Source organism: Phragmites australis, chromosome 24 (assembly GCF_958298935.1).
Source record: "Phragmites australis chromosome 24, lpPhrAust1.1, whole genome shotgun sequence".
Lineage (NCBI taxonomy): Eukaryota > Viridiplantae > Streptophyta > Magnoliopsida > Poales > Poaceae > Phragmites > Phragmites australis.
The window spans coordinates 6,771,403-6,794,442 of NC_084944.1; the positions used below are offsets into that span (position 1 = coordinate 6,771,403).

A 23,040-nucleotide genomic window follows, 5' to 3' on the forward strand; every position below is an offset into this window, starting at 1 on the left:
CGTGCGCAGACTACCTGTGACCGAGATGATACTCGACCCACGAATGCTCATTGTTGTCTTCATCATCGCCGTCATGATACTAACTACAGAGTTAATCACTATCACTGTTGGTTCTTACTGGCTCGGGTTTTTATGTGTGAAGCTCCCTATCCGACAGTCATACGTTATCACTGCTGGTTATTTTTGAACTGGCAGTGAAGAGGGGTGCAGATGACCCTTTCTATGGTAGTGTAGCTTGCACTTTTTAGTTTTAGTAAATTGACTTTTGTCAAGCATCCCTAAGTCCGCAAATAAGAAAGTGATAGTTTTCTCCCTTCTAATTCTCCATATAGGGTTTTTTCTTTATTCTTAGCAGGAACTCTATTTAGAACATGACATAAAGTCAACAAAATCTCCTCTTACCATACCTTAGTTAATCCTGTAGTGTCCAACATAGCATTATCAAGTTAGTTAAGATATGGTTCTTCCTTTGAGCTATCCTATTTGATTGGGGCAAATAGGGATACGTTCACTCATGAATAATTTCCTACCCCTTATTATAGAATAAGTTGAAATCAGTAGAGAAATACTCTCGACCATGATCCAACCTAAGTTTCTCGATTTTTCATTCCAATTGATTTTCATCTTATACCTTATAGATTTTAATGTAGTCTAGGGCTTCATCTTTTGATTTCAATAGATACACATAACAACATCTAGACGCATCATTAATTAAAGTCATGAAATATCTTTTTCCACCTTTCATCAACACACCATTCTTTTTGCAAGGATCTGATCGTATGAGTTCCAATGGTGCTAAATTTTTCTCCTCAGCTGCCTTATAAGGCTTACAACGTTACTTAGATTGCACATAACTTTGGCACTTAGAACTTTTGACAATGAACAAATTTGGAATTAAACTCATACTAGAAAGTCGATACATACAACTCAAATTTATGTGATTTATTGCAGAATTTATAGAGGGAAAAGCGAGACAAGCTTTTGCACTCATAGACTTAACCAATAAAGAGCTCATGTTTCGACATGACTAATTTGTTGGATTCAAACTCCATCTTAAACCTATATCTATAGAGAAGGGAACTGCTAACTAGATTCTTATATATTAAGGGATATGCTGCAGATTTCTTAGCTGCATTATCTTTCCTGATGTAAATTTTAGATCTACTGTGCCAACACCATGAATAGAAGCATGAATAGAGTGGCTTTGCCTTGCCATCTCTTAAAGTGCAAACTAGTAAACTTGTCTGGCTTCAGCGCCTCAACAAAATCAGCCATTGTTAAATCAAAGTGCCTACAATAAGATTTTTGGGTTGTTGAATTAAAGCACACTATCAGATTTAATTTAATTTCTAATATAACATGAACGAGAACATACTGACTAGCATTACCATACTACAAGAGTCTATCCTAGAGATACAGTGAACATACTCTTCAATAGCGTGAGATGCAGAAGCCCCTGTGATGACAATACTGAAGGTGACGACGAACAGGAAGTAGATCACATGACTAGTTGATAGCAACGAGGAAGCAGATCATGAGCAATCACGTAGAGTGCTTCCCAAAAACTTTATTCACCCTCTTTCAGTGCAGAATCCCAAGAGCGATGGGTTCCAGATACCTACTCCCCCGATTGTCGGTGCACACCGACGGAGCGGGACGAAGCAAACTATGTGTGGTGGCACAGCAGAGAGAAATAGACAAAACCCTAATTGTGTGTCTTTTGTGTCTATGGTAAAAACACACACACACATATAGATAGATACATAGATACAAAATTGTGTGGTTGATATGTGCCATGACTAGACTCGATTACGTGGCACAATCTGATTCTTAACCGACATGATTTACATATATATCTATTTGCCCACACAATAAATGAATAAAACTACAAAAGAAGGCCGCCCTGCGCAAGCTTCTAGACCTGATTTTGATAGACTATTCACGTAGGTGTTGTGCACCCACGCCCTTGGCCACAGCCACGTCTTGGCCCGACGAGACGACTGAGCGCACGTGTTCTTCTAGTCCTTTCATCCACACATGCTAAGTGGGTAGAGCAGACAATTCTTTTTAAGTTGGCATCCCTCCACCTCCACTTTTAAAGTGGGACTAAAAGATACACCTCACCTCTATTTAGTTGGGCCTAGATCTATTTGAAATTCCTCTTAAATATAATTCGGTGCATCCCAAAAACTTTATTCACCTTCTTTCGGTGTACGATCTCAAGAGCGATGGATTTCAGATACCTGCTCTCCCGATCATGGGTACACACTGGCGGAACGGGACGAAGCAAACTATGTGTGATGGCATAGTAGAGAGAAATAGATAAAACTCTAATTGCTTGTGTCTTTTGTGTCTATGGTCAATATATATATATATATATATATATATATATATATATATATATATATATATATATATATATTGTGTGGTTGATATGTGCCATGACTAGACTCGATTACGTGGCATGATCAGATTCTTAACTGACATGATTTCCATATATATCTATTTGCCTATCACATAATAAAAGAATAAAATTACAAAAGAAGGCCGCGCATGCGCAAGCTTCTGGACCTGATTTTGACAGACCATTAACGTAGGTGTTGTGCGCCCACGCCCTTGGCCACGGCTATGTCCCAGCTCGGCGAGACGGGTGAGCGCGCGTATTCTTCTAGTCCTTTCATCCACATATGCTAAGTGGATGGAGAAGACAATTCCTTTTAAGTTAGCTTCTCTTGACTTCCACTTTAAAAGTGTGATTAAAAGATGCACCCCACCTCCATTTAGTTGGGCCTTTAAGATTTATTTAAAATTCCTCTTAAATATATTGGGCTAGGTCTATATATCTAACAGAAACATCAGTATAACTTATAGACACACGTACATACTTATATTACCATACACACACACTCATCCAACACCTACTGAAGACTGGAGTTGTGAGACTTGAAGATTGACGAAATCATCACAAATACCTCGTTGTTAATGTGTGCGCTATCTACCACTAAACAAATTCTATCTTGATGAGATACATGTAAAACAAACCCGAGGTTCGATTCAAGTTTGCGTCGCATGGTCGAGTACTTGGGTCGTCACCACTTGTTAGGCTTGCTTACGTTCGTCACAATCAATTATGAGAATCTCAAGGTCGCCTCTGCAGTAACTTCATAAGTAGTGCTCCTCCAACCATAGATGAGTCACGTTTTGAATCGCGTATAGTAAAAAACATCACTGGGAGGAGCACTTCGCAGAGCATCTAGCTAGAGACTAAGGAGAAAATAATACTACAAGGTGCAATCTCTTAGCTACTTGCATGCATGATATAGCCAAGTCAACGACAGTTTAGCTCCATTAACTCCGTTAGTTTTTCTTAATTAAGCTTCCACCACTTGATCTCCTATATGGCACCACAGGTTGAGCTGGTTTAACCTAGTTGTGCCCTCCATCTCTTTGAATTATTTGTAATTTATCGAAAGCAATTTAGTGGGATTTCCATCCAGGACCCAGAGCAGAAGCTATCGACTGGATCCCACCCCTAGTTTTGGGTGTCAAGAGGCCTTCGAAATAGGTAAGCTGAGCTTACGTAGCCCTTGATCGATTGCAGTCTATGGAGCTTGGAGATTGCAAGTACTCCTTGACTTGACTCTAGTACTAGTAGCTTGGAGATTGCAAGTGTTGGAATTGATCTCGGACCCCTCTCTCCCTAACGTATTCCAACTGATGACCAAGAGATCAGGGGAGCCTGTTTTCAAGATCACGCTCTGATCGGGAGCACAACCAACCGATGGTTACAGTCTCACCTCGTGCAGCGCTACATAAACCCGTAGGGGAGTCCGACACCAGCTAGGTTTTTCTATTCCACGCTTGGTTTTCACCTCCCCCACAAAAATGCATCCATCCGATCCATACATGTGCTGTGAATGAGGTGAAGACCGTCACTGCCGCCACTACGTCATCACCGGCTACCACTCCATCGCCTACACCAATCATCTCCATCATGCCGGCACTGCACCGACACGTCTACACCAACGCTCTACGTCACAAATGACGCCACTGAACTTTGCTATGCAAATATGCTTCTGCTGTTTGGGTGTTCAATTACATAAGTTTAGAGCTAACATCGCTATTAGTGCCTTCCTTAGCTCAGATTGAACTCGTTAGTCATGTTTAAGTCCAATTAAGGTTCAATTATGATCGGTTCATGCCAATTAGTGGTCAATTAGCCTTAATCATGATTGGTTTAAGCATATTTACGAAAGTTTATGAGTTTTAAGTCTAAATTAGGCTCAGCTCATGTTAATTAGTCCCTAATTGCTTCTGGTCAAGGTTTATTGATGTGAATTAGGCTCAAATTAATTAATTTTTAGCACTATTGTTATCACTTAAGCAAGATTGGGTCCTAATCACCTCAGATTAATGAAATTGGGACTTCCTTAAGCATACATGTTAATGGTTTAGGTATATTAGGCACGACTTAGGGTTTTTATCAATATTTAAACATTGTTTGTGCCTGTATGTGTGTTTGTATGGCTTGGGTAATGGTATAGGTCTCAGGTAAGCATAGAGAAGGAGGGGAATTACGATTTTTTTTGAGAAAACCTAAGAATTTCCCCTTTTTCCTGTAACCCTAATCCCTATTGTCACAAAATTTTGGAACCCTAAACCTGCAAATCCCCAATTCAGAAAGCCCTAACCCAAGACTTCATACAATTCATTTGGGGGGGGGGGGGGCATTTGTGTACCTATTGCACACTATTGACACATTCGGAGCCAACATGTTCATCCTCTCCGACGGGATCCCCCCCTCCCTTTTAGTTCTTCGTAGCGCGTGGACCCCCTTAGCTATTCTACGCTTGCGGTTCGTCGGGTCTATTTGCTTCCTTAGGTGATCATTAATGCCTTCATTGGAGCACCTTCTTTTTCGCCGTGCAGGTCGAGCGCTACCGCATACCCATTGACAGCACCGCACGCTAGCTTTGCCTCACACGTGCGCCAGTGGGTAGCTCCTAGGAAGTGCCACACTCTTCTTCTTCTCTTCCTCCTCCTCCTCTCTCTCTCTCTCTCTCTCTCTCTCTCTCTCTCTCTCTCTCTCTCTCTCTCTCTCTCTCGATGGCAATGTGAGTTGCCAGTGCTCTCAGACCTACAGTCGCCATTTCTTTCTCGGCCGCATGGTTTTCTTAGAGGATGGAGAGGAGTGGCTAGGGTTAGGGCATCCTGGTGCTGCGCTGTGGCTTTTTAATTTGGCGAAATGTGCACGGAGCTGTCGAATTAGAATAAATGCTCTGGGATGCATAGCAGCGTCAATGCGGAGATCGGGCCGGCAAACGTGTCATTGGGCCAAGCACGCACGATGGAGGTGCCATGGGTCGAGCTGAGTCGCGCGAGTAGGCCGTGGCGTGTAGTTGGACCGAATGGCCGGTATTAAGTTTTTGTGGGCTTTTCTTTTTAAATTGAGTTTTTCCAATGAATATTAATGCTTTTCCAATTTATCCACTCGATTTCTCAATAAATGTAGCCCATATTAATGTTGTTTTATTGCATAAAAATTACTATTAATTTTTTTGGACGAATTGGAATCCATAAGAAGATTTTTTCTGATAATTTTACGTAGGTTCAAAATTACTTTCTGACCAACGTTGATTGTAATTATGCGCCGTTTATGTATTTATTTAAATTATTTTCTATTTTCTGCTCAAATGAAGATTGGAGCTAACTTTTGGCATGATTTTAATTAGACCAACATACGTTGTTCTATGCAAATTATTTCTTTATGATAAATTTTCTAATTTAGCCCAACTTTTCTCTCCAGCTCTTAACGCTTCCTCTGTTGGCGCTACGTTTAATGGCGCCACGATTAATGGCACAAAGCAAATTAAAGAAAACTTATGATGCACTTTCCAAGAAGTGGTAACGGTCTAACCGTATGTCACTTATGATAATGGGGAACTTGATTTCAGATGCCATAAGGGGAGCAATCTCTAACTCAAAAAAGCTAAAACGTACTTGGCATCCTTGGAGGAGCAATTCAAAGACAAACCCAAAGTTTATGCCAGTACGCTTATTAGAAGCTCCTCAACCCTAAGTATAATTACGAGTTCGACGGTATAAGAAAACACATCATGATGATGACAGCCATGACTGCCAAACTAAAGGACATGGACATAGAAATCTCTGAGGGTTTCCTTGTCGACTTCATTATGATCTCTCTCCCTCCCGAGTTTACTCCTTTTAAAATCAAATACAACACTTATAAGGAGAAGTGGAGCATGAGCGACATGATCGTGATGTGCATCTAAGCGGAAGTGGGGGTGAGGGCTAAAAAGAATAACTTTGTGAATCATTTTAGCAACCCCAACAACAAAAGAAAATTTCAAGAGGACTTTAAGTCTAAGAAGAAGTTGGATTTCATCGCTAAGCATGACAAAGCATCACAGAGGGCGCCCTAGGCACCTGCTTCTTTTTCTCTTAACACTAAAGAAACTGAGGATGATAGCTGCTACTTCTGCCACAAGAAAGGACATTACCAAATAGATTATGTTGGTTTTCTGAAGTTGCTTGCAGGAAAGGGTAATGATATAATAATATTTTTTTGATGAATCTTCTTATGTTGATTTCTCCCTTATTACCTGATGAATTGGCTCAGGTGTCATTGTGCATGTTCCTAACTCACTATAAGCATTCTATACTGTGATAACCCTAAGAAAGGGGGAACAAAGTCTTAAAGCCGCAAACAGAAGAAAGCTGAAGTTGATGTCATCAAATCACTTCCATTAGTATTAGATAACGGCTTTATTTTTCATTTTGATATTGCTTTCATGTTCCTTCCATAAGGAGGAATCTTATCTTAGTTCCTTTGTTGGACGATTATGATGTAATTTTGAAGACAATAAGTGTATCATGGAATTTAAATTCAGAAATTATTTGTCTTGCTTCCTCTGAATGAATTCATGGTATCTCTAAATTATGTAATGTGAATAATGTGACTTATTTGAAACCGTGATATTGTATTTTTGGCCACAGTTCAAGGGGGAGAATAGAGCGTCTCATTAAGGAAGTGATTCTCCCCCTTTAGACTTCTCTAACTCCGACCACTGCATAGTTTGAGCCTCAGTAGTCCCAAGTCATATAAAGAACATTCGTGTGAGTGGCTTAATGTCATAAAGGATGAATTAGTCTGAGCGATAATGGTGAATGGGACTTAGTAGAAATTCCTAACAGAGCCAAAACAATTGGCTATAAATGGGTCTACAAACAAAAAGCAACTCTAAGGGAAACATCAAAAGGTTCAAATCAAGGCTCTAAGAGAAGATATTGACCATAATGAAGTAAAATCATAAGTAAATTGACAGCTACATTTAAGTAAAATTTAGAAGGGGAAAATTCATCATCTTAGTCATAAGAAGGATTTCAATGAAGCTTCTTACATCCTTTATAATGATATTCACCCAGGTAGGTCCAAAGGCATATATTTATAGAGTACTAAAAAAATATAATATACATAAGTGCTCTGCCTCGCCTACTCCTGTTGTAAAGGGCAATAAGTTTGGAACACTTAAAATGCAATGTTCGAGGAACTTTTATGAAACTGATCAGATGAAGTAGGTTCCTTATGCTTCAGCTGTCAGAAGCTTACGTACCCTAAATTTAGTTTTCGTAACTGGTTATGTTGACAGATATCAATCAAATTCAGGATCAGACCACTGTAAAGTCGTTAAGAAAGTCATTCTATATTCACAAGGCACTAAATACTACATGCTTATGTTTAATAATCCATTTGCGAGGTGTGTGGATACTAAGAAAATCCATGACAAGTTATATGCTCACCCTCGCCAGAGGAACTATCTTGCAAAAAATCTTCAAATAGACACTTACGACATCGTCAACGATACAAACTGAGTTTATAACATGTTATGAGGCTCACCCTCGCCAGAGGAACTATCTTGCAAAAAATCTTCAAATAGACACTTACGACATCGTCAACGATACAAACTGAGTTTATAACATGTTATGAGGCTACCGGGTAGGCTATATAGATAAAGAATTTTATAGCCGGATTTAGAGTGATAGACAAAATTTTAAAATCTCTTACGTAGTTTTTCTAAGTTGAGTGATGCTGCTAACCACATTGACATTAGTTATTATATTGTGAAAGGTATAATCTAAGATGAAATCATCTGAATCAAGCATATAAGTACTAAGTTAATGCTTGCGACGCCACTCATTAAAGGCTTACCACCCTATAATTTAAACGATTATGTTTCCGACATGGGATTATTGGAGAGCCTATGATTCTGATTAAGAGACCATATAGCAAACCAACTCCCATTAAGTATAACAAATTTCTATTTTAGGATGGAATGGTACACTATAGGTATTTGGGTTTCAGTGGCTTTCATTAGCCGTTGTAACGCTTTGCCTTGGTATGCTGTTTCATTAAGAGTGAGCTTATGATGTCAATCTTACAATTAATGAGGAGAATGTTGGAATTGATCTTGGATCCCCTCTCTCCCCAACAAATCTCAACTGACAACCGAGAGATCAGAGGGAGCTCATTTTCATGATCACACTCTGATCGGGAGCACAACCAACCAATGATTGTGATCCCACCTCGTGCAGCGCTACATAAACCCATGGGAGTGTCCGGCACCAGCTGGGCTTTCCTAGTCCACGCTTGGTTTTCGCCTCCCCCACAAAATGCATCTATCCAATCCTACGTGCACTATGAACTAGGTGAAGACCATCACCGTTGCCACTACGTCATCACCGGCTACCACTACATCGTCTACACCGATCATCTCCATCATGTTGGCACTACACCGGCACTCTACGTCACGAATGACTCCATCTCGATAACGAGCTTCACCTACATCTAATGACGTCACTCAACTTTGATATGCACATATACTTCTGCTATTTGGGTGTTCAAGAGCTAGGTTTTTATGTGAATCAACTAAAATTTGGAGCTAACAGCAAGTACTCCTTGATTTTACTTTAAACCTTGTTAGTTGTCTCGCTTATCCTGATCACGTGCATCTGATTCTTGAGACTATAGCCATCTTGGTCGAAGTCAATTACGAAAACCTCGAGGTAGCCTCTGCAATGTCAACCAGAACCACTGCAAGAGGAGTAGAATTGTCATGCTGAATCAGTGGATGCTTGTGCTGATTTTCAAACATGCAATTAAAAGTTAAACCGGGTCATCATTTACCTGCTTTGATTGTTAATAATACTAGTGCTCGATCACAGTGCACGTAAGGACCGGGTAATCACCGGGTAAGGACTGTGTCAACACAGTTGCTCACGTTTTACGGTGCTGGAGGGTTTACTCAAATAAATAGGTGCATTTTCTTATATGCCACCGAAAAATTTAAAATACCTAGATACGTCTTTGTTCTATCTATGACACCTGGGGTCCAGTCTTAGGGTCTGTTTATTTGAGCTTCTGCTTTTGAGATTTTCTGAAAAGCTGTGCTTTTGATTTGTTTGAAAAGCTGCTTTTGAAAATAAACTGTTGATTTCTACAATAATTTTTTAGCTTCTCAGCATATAGCTTCTCAGAAAAGCTTCTCAGCTTTAGTTTATTTTTCTCAGAAACAGACTTCTGGCTTATCTAGAAGCCACTTCTTCATAACCCCATTTGTTCTGCCTTCTACTTCTGCCAATAATAGAAGCAGAATCAGAAGTAGGAAACAAACAGGATCTTAGTCATTGACAGTGAAATTAGCCCAAATAAATATGTAAGCGATGCAAAGTCATTAGCCGAAGGTCCAACCGGCATATATTTGAGTGCCAATTTTGGCACATATGAGTTATGTAAGTGTTTTGAATGAAACGGTTTACATTCTCATAAAAATCTGGAAAAAAATCATGTTCCAAAGGAGCGTAGTCCTACAAAGTTGCAAAGATGTTTGAAGTAACTAATGCATGATACGTGTTGAAGCTTGCAAATTTAGTACCACTCCAACTCGCAAAATACTACGAGACTCGGATAAGATAGGTGCTTTTCACACCATAAATTTGGTGCATCCCTTAAATTTAGTCGTGTAGGGATACTTTCCTACACACTGCATTCTTTTCTGTTTGATGTTTTTGAAATTTTGTCGTCTTCAGAATTTGATGTTGATCACTACTTTTATTACTTATATCAATATGTACTAATAAAACTCTATTTTAATTAAACTATTTTCAAATACAAATTTAGTCGTGTATCTTTATGCCAATCTTGATAGTCTAAAACATAGTGCTCAAAGTTTAAAAAGTTTAACGGCACATATTCTGATTTTTACGGAATTGGACCATTCTTACACATAGAAGACAAAGCAATTCAAAGATCTCAAATCATTCACATCACCCCCTTTTTTTTTTCTGAAACAATGAATAATTATAAACTGAGCATCTACTTAAACCGGAGGAAGCAAGTAGGACCCGGCCCAGTCCTTTTGTTTGAGGAAGCAGCTGCTAGGTTTAGATTCTTTTTGTTTCAACTAGAGATTGTAGATTGTGGTTCATAATCTGTAAGTTGAAACAAATACTCTCTCATCATAATCTAACAATTCAGCCCTTAGATTGTAATAATTTAGCAATTCGGGTTTCACAACCTTCTACAGATTATACAATCTAGCTTCTTACAATCTAAAATTTATAAGTTGTTTTTCACAATCTATAGCTTATAGCATGAGATCAAGGAGCTAGACGAAATGTTTACTAGTTTTACTATTTCAGTTGTAAAAAGAGACAAACTCCGCAGCACAGTGTTGTGCGAGAATGCCTTCCCATGATAATCTGGTGTGTACCTAGAAGGATTCCATCCCCTGCTGGCTTAAGGGAGGTGGCAACTCGTGATTGTAATCCTGACTTACACGAACAAAGCTCCTGTGATCTGCTCGTAAAAAAAAAAAAAATTTAACTAAGACAAGTTGTAACCACTTCGGTACTTGCATTATTCCAAGTCAACAAGCTCCATTAGTTTCACTGGCTTTTTAAAGCCTCCACTTGATCTCCACATGAAACACCACTAACGTGCATGCTATTAAGATAAAGAAGCACTGCATGGCCTCAAACACTATAAATACTCATGCGGCCTTTCACTCGGAGCTCATCTCAACTTAGACTCTCTAGCAGTAGCTCACAATGGCAGGCACTAAGCTGGTAGCACTTGGGTTCATTGTCCTCATTAGCATTGGACTAGCCAATGCTGTGAGGGTGGCTAGATACTCCAGTGCTGATGGAACGGGCACAGGAGAGGGAGGGGGCGGTGGGTATGTGAATGGTGGGGGCTCAGGGTCTGGTACTGGCACCGGATCCGGTGACAGCAGCGCAAATGGTGCCCATGCAACTGCTGGAGGGGGTGGTGGAGGGGGTGGCAGTAGCCAATACGGCGGGTCCGGATCAGGTTCAGGATCCGGATCAGGTTCAGGTTCTAGTCAATATAGTCAAGGACCGTATTCTGGTTATGGTGGATCTTCTAGCGCTGGTGGTACTAGTGGTGGGGGTGGTGGAGGACAAGCTGGAGGTTACTGGGGATCTAGTGGTCATGGGGCTGGTAGTGGCACTGGATCTGGCTCTAGCTCCGCCAATAACGACTGGGATGGAAGTTCTGGAAGTGCAAATGCTAATGGCAATGGTGGTGGAAATGGTGGTGGTGAGAATGGTGGGACTGGCGGTGGTAATGGAGGTGGATCTGGGTATGGTGATGCCAAACCCTAGTTTGTCCTTCCTAGACAATCTAAAGGTGGAGCCCAACTTTTGTTGTTTGAGGTAGTAAGAATCTGTTTAGTTTCTTTTGTACGGGATATTGTGCTTTTGTTATAAACAAATTAATAAAGGGTTCCGCTGAACTTAGTAAATGTAGTAGTTGAAGTATAAGTTGCAAATTACAGGGAGACATTGTAACCGTGTCAGCTTATCAATGAAATAATATATACTTCTTTAGTTCTTTGTCATTTGCGCACTATGTTTGGATGTTTCTTATAAATCTATATTATTTACTTAAAGTAGAAAATCCATGTGTTCTATTTAACCACACACTTCTAACTCTCTTCGTCGACCCTTGGTTTGCACTTAGATGTGCTGCGCAATTCACCTCTCTAGGTACAAACATTAGATCCAATCCAAGGAAGGCACACATTCGCTATCCACCTACCAGGAGTTCTGAGAAAGACAATGATCACCGCACTTTATTTAGTGGAATCCTTGGTCGTTTCCGCCAGGAACACACCCACACCCCTGACCTCCAACTAGGTTTCTCAAATGTTCGGTCCTCACTTTTCGGAAACCAAGTCAGCAACATGCTTGGTGCCATCCATACATGCCCATGCATGCATGCCTCAACAGTTGTTGCATTTGAGACATGTTCCGAGTTCCAACCGTCAGTTAGCATCCTACATTATTGATTGTGGACTGAAAGCTCCATCCACACTTTGCTTGCGCCACCTTCTTGCGTGCTACGTACGTGTTTCTTTCCATCAGTCTCCCTTATGTATACTCTTGTGCCATCTGTCCTCTACGTATGTTTTTTTGCGGGGCTCTACGTTTGAATTTTTATTAATTAATCTAAGTGCTTGTTTGAATACTTATAAGTTTTATACCCACATAAAGTACTAGATAACTTATTGTTTGAAACATAAAAATGTTCACAATATGACTCCATTATTGTAACTTAAACCGGAGCAAATGCCCGCTGCTTGTAACCCTACGATCCCTGGATAGTGACTACACACTTTAGAGACTGCATGCGAGCGTGTAAGCGTGAAGCAACTATTGATCACATTTTTTAGGGCATGTTTGTTTCTACTACGGATTGTGAAAAGAAGTTTTTATAAGTTCAAGTGAAAATAAATAAGCAGCATTTAGGGTCCGGATTCCACAATCCGCTTCCTGGATTGTCACAATACAACAATCCAGTGGGGAGCAGCTTCCCACAGCTATTGCTTTGTAAAAAGACCAAAATGCCCATCAAGATAAAGTGGTATTTACACACCAGTGCTATTATAATCTTCCAGCGAACCGTTTTTTCTCATCTCTCTCCATGACTTGTCTCTCTCTCCCCGCATCCATGCCAACATGCCCCCACCCTCGCTGTCCCTCCCATTCGCTTGAGGAGGAAGGGAGTCTCCTTTCCACTGGTCTGCTGCCATCGGTCGTCGTCGCCCATGCCGCTGCGCCACACCTGTGCAACCGCTTCGCCGCCGCACCCGTAAGGCCCGCCGCGGCCAAGGAGTTACATAGATGTCTGTTGTAATGACCTAGACGGTGATACAGCGTTTTCCGGAAGTTATAAAAAGTGAAGCAGCGCAACTACAATTGGCAGAACATCGGATTTGTGGGTTGAGAGCGTACGTCGGGGTTGAGCATAGAGGCACTTTACTTTCTGTGTTTATCTATTGTTTTGAAGCGTTGTTGAGTTGTGGTTTGTGACCAAGTGGTTTTGCTCTTGGTCATGCCTGATCGCTGTTGTTTCCTTCGGCAGAGACAGGTAAATGTAGTGGTTACTTCTACAGTTTAACTTGTTAAATTTACTATATTCACCATAATTGGTGATGTTTGGTAAGTAATCAACCTTTAAATGAAGATGTCCGGCTACTGTATATATATGCCTTATTTACGTAATGTTGTTTTATGTAGTTATATTCCTAATGAATCAATTGTGGCAATATCATGTATGTCATGGCATGTCATTTCCATTGAAGCTATGTCGCCGCATCTAGCTGTGACCTTACCAGTTCATCATTGTACAGTGCTATAGTATGACGAACACTCTTACTTTGCCAGGTAAGAGTATAGTGGTTCATTTGCATACATATGCATTTTATGAAGATAATCTTTGTCCTAAGGTTTAAAGAAGTATTGACTCGTGAGAGTTATTTGTGTCATGGGGTATATTTGTGGTGGCTGTTTTAGTAGTTGAGGTTTTGAATATGAATGATGTAATAATGTTGGATAATAAGGATCGATTGTGAATGTTTTATCTTTTTACCATGAGTCTTAAAATTGATGCTTAATCAAGTGTAGTTTTTTTTACCTTGTTAAACAGTTTGCTTCTTGAGATTTTTATCTCACCTTCGTATTCTTTTTCCCATGTAGTCCTTAAGCTATTGTGGAATGAGGGTAGAGCAGCACGACACCATTACACCATGTTTGCATAAGTCTTGATATAATAAGTTAGAGGTGTTAAAATGTTGTTTTTTCATCGTTGAGGACTATAACTTAATGTTGCTAGATCGTGGTTGGTATTGTTGAGGCTTGAGAAGTTAAAGCTAGATTGATATAAGATGTTGGTATGATTTTATTTATGCTGGTTTAATATCTCTTTATATATGATGTGTTGATATGCTTTCACGTAGTCCCTCCTTTTAGGGAGGTGCTGCTAGAGTTTTTGTAGTCTGGCTTGTGGTATGTGTAGTTTTAGTAGCATTGCGGGTTAACGTGGTTCCGAGGGTGTTGCATTTGCTCTCCGGTTAATTGGTTGAAATGGAGTAACTAATGCATGGTCCATGTTGGACCTTGCAAATTGAGTAGTACTCGAAAAATACTATGAGACTTGAATAAGATAGGTGCTTTTTTCACACCATAAGTTCGGTGCATCCCAAAAACTTTATTCACCTTTTTTTAGTGTAGAATCTCAAGGGCGATGGGTTTCAGATACCTGCTCTCCCGATCATCGGTGCATATCGGCGGAGCAGGACGAAGCAAAATATGTGTGACGGCACAGCAGAGAGAAATAGACAAAACTCTAATTGCGTGTGTCTTTTGTGTCTATGGTCAACATATATATAGAAAATTGTGTGGTTGATATGTGCCATGACTAGACTTGATTACGTGGCACTAAAAGATACATCCCACCTCCATTTAGTTAGGCCTTTAAGATTTATTTGAAATTCCTCTTAAATATAATGGGCTAGGTCTATATATCTAACAGAAATATCAATATCACTCGTAGACACATGTACATACTTATATTACCATACACATGCACTCATCCAACACCTAGTGAAGACTGAAGATGTTAGACTTGGAGATTAACGAAATCATCACAAATACCTCGTTGTTAATGTTTGCACTATCTACCACTAAAAGAAAATTATATCTTGGTGAGATACACGTAAAACAAACCCGAGGTTCGATTCTAGTTTGTGTCGCGTGGTCGAGTACTTGGGTCGTCACCACTTGTTAGGCTTGCTTGCGTTTTTCACAATCAATTATGAGAATCTCAAGGTCGCCTCTGCAGTAACTTCATAAGTAGTGCTCCTCCAACCATAGATGAGTCACGTTTTGAATCGCGTATAGTAAAAAAAATCACTGGGAGGAGCACTTCGTATAGTAAAAAACATAACTAGCTAGAGACGAAGGAGAAAATAATACTACAAGGTGCAATATCTTAGCTATTACTTGCATGCATGATATAGCCAAGTCAACGACAGCTTAGCTCCATTAACTCTGTTAGTTTTTCTTAATTAAGCTTCCACCACTTGATCTCCTATATGGCACCACAGGTTGAGATGATTTAACCTAGTTGTGCCCTCCATCTCTTTGAATTATTTGTAATTTATCGAAAGCAATTTAATGGGACTTCCATCCAGGGCCCAGAGCAGAAGCTATCGACTGGATCCCACCCCTAGTTTTGGGTGTCAAGAGGCCTTCGAAATAGGTAAGCTGAGCTTACATAGCCCTTGAAGGATTGCAGTCTATGGAGCTTGGAGATTGCAAGTACTCCTTGACCTGGCTTTTGTGCTACTAGCTTGGAGATTGCAAGTGTTGGAATTGATCTCGAACCCCTCTCTCCCTAACATATTCCAACTGACGACCGAGAGATGAGGGGAGCCCGTTTTAAAGATCACTCTCTGATAGGGAGCACACATCCCAACTCACGCTCACCTTGTGCAGCGCTACATAAACCCACAGGGGAGACCGACACCAGCTAGATTTTTCTATTCCACGCTTGGATTTCACCTCCCCCACAAAAATGCATCTATCCGATCCTTACGTGCGCTGTGAATGAGGTGAAGACCGTCGCCGCCGCCACTGCATCATCGCCGGCTACACGTACATCGCCTACACCAATCATCTCCATCATGCCGGCACTGCACTAACACGTCTACACCAACGCTTTATGTCACAAACGACTCATCTCGATCACAAGCTTCACCTACATCTAATGGCGCCACCGAACTTTGCTATGCAAATATGCTTTTGCTGTTTGGGTGTTCAATTGCATAAGTTTAGAGCTAACATCGGCATTAGTGCCATCCTTAGCTCAAATTGAACGCGTTAGTCTTGTTTAAGTCCAATTAAGGTTCACTTATGATCGGTTGATGCCAATTAGTGCTCAATTAGCCTTAATCATGATTGGTTTAAGCATATTTATGAAAACTTATGTGTTTTAAGTCAAATTAGGCTCAGCTCACGTTAATTAGTCCCTAATTGCTTCTGGTTAAGGTTTATTGATGTGAATTAAGCTCAAATTAATTATTTTTTTAGCATTGTTGTTATCAATTAAGCAAGATTAGGTCCTAATCACCTCAGAATATTGAAATTAGGACTTCCTTAAGCATACATGTTAATGATTTAGGTATATTAGGCACAACTTAGGGTTTTTTTATCATTATTTAAACGCTGTTTGTGCATGTATGTGTGTTTGTATGGCATGGGTAATGGTTTAGGTCTCAGGTAAGCATAGAGAAGGAGAGGAATTATACAAATTTTGAGGAAACCTAAGAATTTCCCCTTTTTCCCCGTAAACCTAATCCCTATTGTCCCAAAATTTTGGAACCCTAAAAGACCCGTAAATCCCCAATTCAGAAAGCCCTAACCCAAGGCTTCATGCAAATCATTTGGGGGGGGGGGGGTGACATTTGTGTACCTATTGCACACTATTGACACAGCCAGAGCCAACATGTTCATCCTCTCCGACGGGATCCTCCCTTCCCTTTTAGTTCTTCATCATACGTGGACCCCCTTAGCTTTTTTGTGCTTGCGGTTCGTCGGGTCTATGTGCTTCCTTAGGTGCTCATCAATGCCTTCACTGGAGCACCTTCTTTTTCGCCGTTCACGTAGAGCGCTACTGCATACCCATTGACGACGCCGTACGCTAGCTTTGCCTCACGCGTTTGGGTGTTCAATTACATAAGTTTAGAGCTAACATTGGTATCAGAGCCGTCCTTAGCCAGATTGAACCCGTTAGTCATGTTTAAGTCCAATTAAGGTTCAATTATGATCGGTTGATGCCAATTAGTGGTTAATTAGCCTTAATCATAATTGGTTTAAGCATATTTACAAAAACTTATGTGTTTTAAGTCTAAATTAGGCTCAACTCATGTTAATTAGGCCCTAATTGCTTCTGGTTAAGGTTTATTTATGTGAATTAGGCTCAAATTAATTAATTTTAGTACTGTTGCTATCAATTAAGCAAGAGTAGGTCCTAATCACCTTAGAATAATGAAATTGGGACTTCCTTAAGCATACATGTTAATGATTTATGTATATTAGGCATGGCTTAGGTTTTTTAATCATGATTTAAACGTTGTTTGTGCATGTATGTGCGTTTGTATGGCTTGGGTAAAGGTTTAGATCTCAGGTAAGCATAGAGAAGGAGGGGAATTACACAAATTTTGAGAAAACCTAAGAATTACCCTTTTTCCCGTAACCCTAATCCCTATGTCCCCAAAGTTTTGGAACCCTAAACCTGCAAATCCCCAATTTAGAAAGCCATAACCCAAGACTTCATGCAATTCATTTGGGGGGGGGGGGAGGTGACATTTGCGTACCTATTGCACACTATTGATTCCGTCGGAGCCAACGTGTTCATCCTCTCCGACAGGATCCCCCTTCCCTTTTAGTTCTTCATCGCACATGGACCCCCTCAGCTCTTGTGTGCTTCCGGTTCGTCGGGTCTATGTGCTTCCTTAGGTGCTCATCAATGCCTTCACCGGAGCACCTTCTTTTTTTGCCGTGCACGTCGAGCGCTGTTGCAGACCCATCAACGGCGCCGCGTGCTAGCTTTGCCGCAAGCGTGCGCTGGCGGGTACCTCCTAGGAAGCGCCGCACTCTTCTTCTTCTTCTTCTTCTTCTTCTCTCTCTCTCTCTCACCGGCGACGTGAGCTGTCAGTGCTCTCAGACCCACAGTTGCCATTTCTCTCTCGGTCGCGTGGTTTTCTCAGATAAAACAAAGAGGAGTGGCTAGGGTTAGGGCAACCTGGTGCTGCGCTGTGGTTTTTTAATTTGGTGAAACACTCACGGAGCTATCGGATTAGAATAAACGCTTAGGGATGCACCGCAGCGTCAGCGCGGTGATCGGGCTAGCAGACAAGTCAATGGGTTGGGCGCACGCGTTGGAGGTGCCTTGTGCCGAGCTAAGTTGCGCAAGTAGGCCATGGCGTGTTGTTGGACCTAATGGCCGGTTTTAAGTTTGCGGGCTTTTCTTTTTAAATTGAGTTTTTTTTGTGAATATTAATGCTTTTCCAACTTATGCACTGGATTTCTCAACAAATGTTGCCCAAATTAATGATGTTTTAATGAAAAAAATTACTATTAATTCTTTGGATGAATTGGAACCTACAAGAAGATTTTTCTTGAGAATTTGACATATGTTCATAATTACTTTCTGACCAATGTTGATTGTAATTATATGTAGTTTATGTATTTATTTAATTTCTTTTCCGTTTTCTACTCAATGGCTACGCGGATTGGAGTTAATTTTTGGCATGATTTAATTAGACCAGCATAGGTTTTCTTGTGCAAATTATTTCTTTATGATAAATTTCCTAATCTAGCCTAACTTTTCTCTCTAGCTGTTAACGCTTCCTCTGTTGCCACCATGATTGATGGCATAGAGCAACTTATGGGGAATAACTTTCCTGCTTAGAAAGCTAAAGTGACGGCTATCCTTCGGGTTTTGGACCTTGACAATCCACTTAGGGTTGATGGTCCCACTTGTTCAGCCATTGACATGAAGAATTATGATAAACTAAAGAAAACTTATGATGCACTTTCTAAGCAGTGAGAACATTCCAACCGCATGTCACTTATGATAATGAGGAACTTGATTTCAGATGCTATAAGGGGAGCAATCTCTAACTCAAAAAAGCTAAAACATACTTGGCATCGTTGGAAGAGCAATTCAAAGACACATCCAAAGTTTATGCCAGTACACTTATTTAGAAGCTCCTGAACACTAAGTATAATTATGAGTCCAACAGTATAAGAAAACACATCATGATGATGACAGCCATAGCTGCCAAACTAAAGGGCATGGACATGAAAATCTCTAAGGATTTTCTTATCTACTTCATTATGGCCTCTCTCCCTCCTGAGTTTACTCTTTTTAAAATCAATTACAACACTTAGAAGGAGAAGTGGAGCATGAGCGACTTGATTGTGATGTGCGTCCAAGAGGAAGTTGAGGTGAGGGCTGAAAAGAATGACTTTGTGAATCATGGTAGCAGCCCCAACAACAAAAGAAAATTTCAAGTGGACTTTAAGTCTATGAAGAAGTTGCATTTCATCGCTAAGCATGACAAGGCATCACAAAGGGTGCCCTAGGCACCCGCTTCTTTTGCTCTTGACACTAAAGAAACTGAGGATGATGGCTACTACTTCTACCACAAGAAAGGACATTACCAAATAGACTATGTTGGTTTTCTAAAGTTGCTTTCAAGAAAGGGTAATGATATAATAATATTTATTGATGAATCTTCTTATGTTGATTTCTCCCTTATTACTTGGTGAATTGACTTAGGTGTCATTGTGCACGTTGCCAACTCATTATAGGCATTTCATACCATGATAACCCTAAGAAAGGGGGAACAAAGTCTTAAAGGCGCAAACAAAAGAAAGATGAAGTTGAAGCCGTCAAATTACTTCCATTAGTATTAGATAACGGCTTTATTTTTCATTTTAATAATGCTTTCATGTTCCTTCCATCAGGAGGAATCTTATCTTAGTTTCTTTGTCGGACGATTATGATGTAATTTCGAAGACAATAAGTGTATCATTGGATTTAAATTCAGAAATTATTTGTCTTGCTTCCTCTAAATGAATGTATGGTATCTTTAAGTTTCTGTAATGTGAATAATGAGACTTATTCGAAACTGTGAAATTGTCTGTTTGGCCATATCTCGAGGGGGAGAATAGAGCGTCTCATTAAGGAAGTGACTCTCCACCCTTTAGACTCCTCTAACTCTGACCGTTGCATAGTTTGAACCTTAGTAGTCCCAACTTGTATAAAGAACATCCGTCTGAGTGTCTTAATGTCATAAAGGATGAATTAGTCTGAGCGATAATGGTGAATAGGACTTAGTAGAAATTGCTGATGGAGCCAAAACAATTGGCTATAAATGGGTCTATAAAATAAAAAGCAACTCTAAGGTAAACATCGAAAGGTTGAAATCAAGGCTCTAAGAGAAGATATTGACCATAATGAAGTAAAATCATAAGTAAATTGACAACTACATTTAAGTAAAATTTAGATGGAGAAAATTTACCATCTTAGTCATAAGAAAGATTTCAATGAAGCTTCTTACATTCTTTATAATGATATTCACCCAAATAGGTCCAAAGGCATACATTGATAGAGTACTAAAGAAATACAATATATTTAAGTGCTCTACCTCACCTACTCCGATTGTAAAGGGTAATAAGTTTGGGACATTTTAATATGCAATGTCCGAGCAACCTTTATGAAACTGATAAGATGAAGTAGGTTCCTTATGCTTCAGCTGTCAGAAGCTTACATGCCCTAAATTTAGTTTTTGTAAATGGGATGCTTGACAGATATCAGTCAAATTTGGGATTGGACCACTGTAAAGCCGTTAAGAAAGTCATTCTATATTCATAAGACAGTAAGTACTACATGCTCATGTTTAACAATTCGTTTGCGAGGTGTGTGGATACTAAGAAAATCCACGACAAGTTATATGCTCATCCTCGTCAGAGGAGCTATTTTGGGAAAAATCTTCAAATAGACACTTACGACATCGTCAACGATACAAATTGAGTTTGTAGCATGTTATAAGGCTATCGGGTAGGCTATATAGCAAAAGAACTTTATACCTGGATTTAGAGTGATAGACAACATTTTAAAAGCACTTACGCAATTTTTCCATGTCTAGTGATGTTGCCAACCACATCGACATTAGGTATTATATTGTGAAAGGTAGAATCTAAGATCAAACCATCCGAATCAAGCATATAAGTACTAAGTTAATGTTTATGGTGCCACTCACTAACGGCTTACCACCTATAATTTTCTTGATTATGTTGCCTGCATGGGGTTATTGAAGAGCCTATGATTCTGGATTCAAAGACCATATAGCAAACTAACTCCCACTAAGCATTACAAATTTCTATTTTAGGATGGAGTGGTACACTGTAGGTATTTGGGTTTCAATGGTTTTTCATTGGCCGTTGTAACGGTTTGCCTTGGTATGCTGTTTCATTGAGAGTAAGCTTATGATGTTAATCTTATGAGCAAGGAGGAGAATGTTGGAATTTATCTCGGACCCTCTCTCTCCCTAACATAACTCAACTGACAACCAAGTGATCAGGAGGAGCTCATTTTCATGATCACGCTCTGATCGGGAGCACAACCAACCAATGGTTGTGATCCCACCTCGTGCAGCGCTACATAAACCCACGGGAGAGTCCGACACCAGCTAGGTTTTCCTATTCCACGCTTGGTTTTCGCCTCTCCCACAAAAATGCATCTATCCAATCCTACGTGCACTGTGAACGAGGTGAAAACCATCGCCATTGCCACTATGTCATTGCCTACACCGATCATCTCCGTCACGCAGACACTACACTAGCGCTCTACATCACGAATGACTCCATCTCGATAACTAGCTTCACCTACATCTAATGGTGTCACTGAACTTTTTTATGCACATATACTGCCGCTGTTTGGGTGTTCAAGAGCTTGGTTTTTATGTGAATCAACTAAAGTTTGGAGCTAACAGCAAGTACTCCTCGATTTTACTTTAGACCTTGTTAGTTGTCTCGCTTATCCTGATCACGTGCATCTGATTCTTGAGACTGTATCCATCTTGGTCGTAGTCAATTACGAAAATCTCGAGGTAGCCTCTGCAATGTCAACCAGAACCAGTGCAAGTGGAGTAGAATTGTTATGTTGAATCAGTGGATGCTTGTGCTGATTTTCAAACATGCAATTAAAAGTTAAACCTGGTCATCGTTTACTTGCTTTGATTGTTAATAATACTAGTGCTCGATCACTAATAAGTAATCACAGGGCGATCTGTATATCTTTTGGTTGTCGTGTCAACAGTTGCTCACGTTTTACGATGCTGGAGAGTTTACTCAAATAAATAGGGGCATTTCCTTATATGCCATCGAAAAACTTAAAATATCTAGATACATCCACTAGTAGAAAAATAATTTGTACAGACGGTTCAAAAACCCTGTGCGGGACACTTTTTTGAATCATCTGTAAAAAAGAGTCTGTACAAATTAAATTTAGACAGACGATTTTTGAACCGTTGTACAAATCATTTGTACAGACGACTCGTTATTGAAATTGTCTGACGGCTCGTTATTGGAACTGTTTGTACAAATTTGTACAGACGACTCGTTATTAAAACCGTCTACACTAAGTTTTCTGAAGCAAAAAAATATTTTTCCTACCCACACCAGCCCCTTATATTATTATGCAGATGCGATCGTTTTCTAGGAGTTGAACCCGCAACCTCTAGCCTCGTGTGAACCTTCCTTACCATCTCACCTATTGTTCATTACTAATCATTGTATAAAAATAATCTATATAAGACATACGCTCAAAATGAGTGAGACACTATTAGTACAGACAGTTGTAGTTTGTAACCTTCTATACTGTAGCATCATACTTTGTTGCAACAGCTCGTTGCCATTTTCTCAGACGGTTCTAGTTTGGAGACATCTATGGTACCTTTTGTACATGCGGCTCTATAAATCCGTCTGTACAAGGGTGTTCTACTAAATGGATTCTGTAGTAGTGGTCTTCGGTGTATCTATGACACGTGGGGTCCATCTTAGCTATTGACAGTGACATATCAGGGA

General features: G+C 40.1%; 1 protein-coding gene across 1 annotated transcript; it reads left to right on the forward strand.

The window, feature by feature from the left end:
- The first annotated feature begins 11,107 nt into the window (after nucleotides 1–11,107).
- LOC133907787 (putative glycine-rich cell wall structural protein 1) lies at nucleotides 11,108–11,802 on the forward strand. Its single transcript, XM_062349882.1, has one exon. The coding sequence runs from the start codon at nucleotides 11,128–11,130 to the stop codon at nucleotides 11,701–11,703; it is 576 nt and encodes a 191-aa protein (XP_062205866.1). The 5' UTR covers nucleotides 11,108–11,127; the 3' UTR covers nucleotides 11,704–11,802.
- Nucleotides 11,803–23,040: the final 11,238 nt, after the last annotated feature.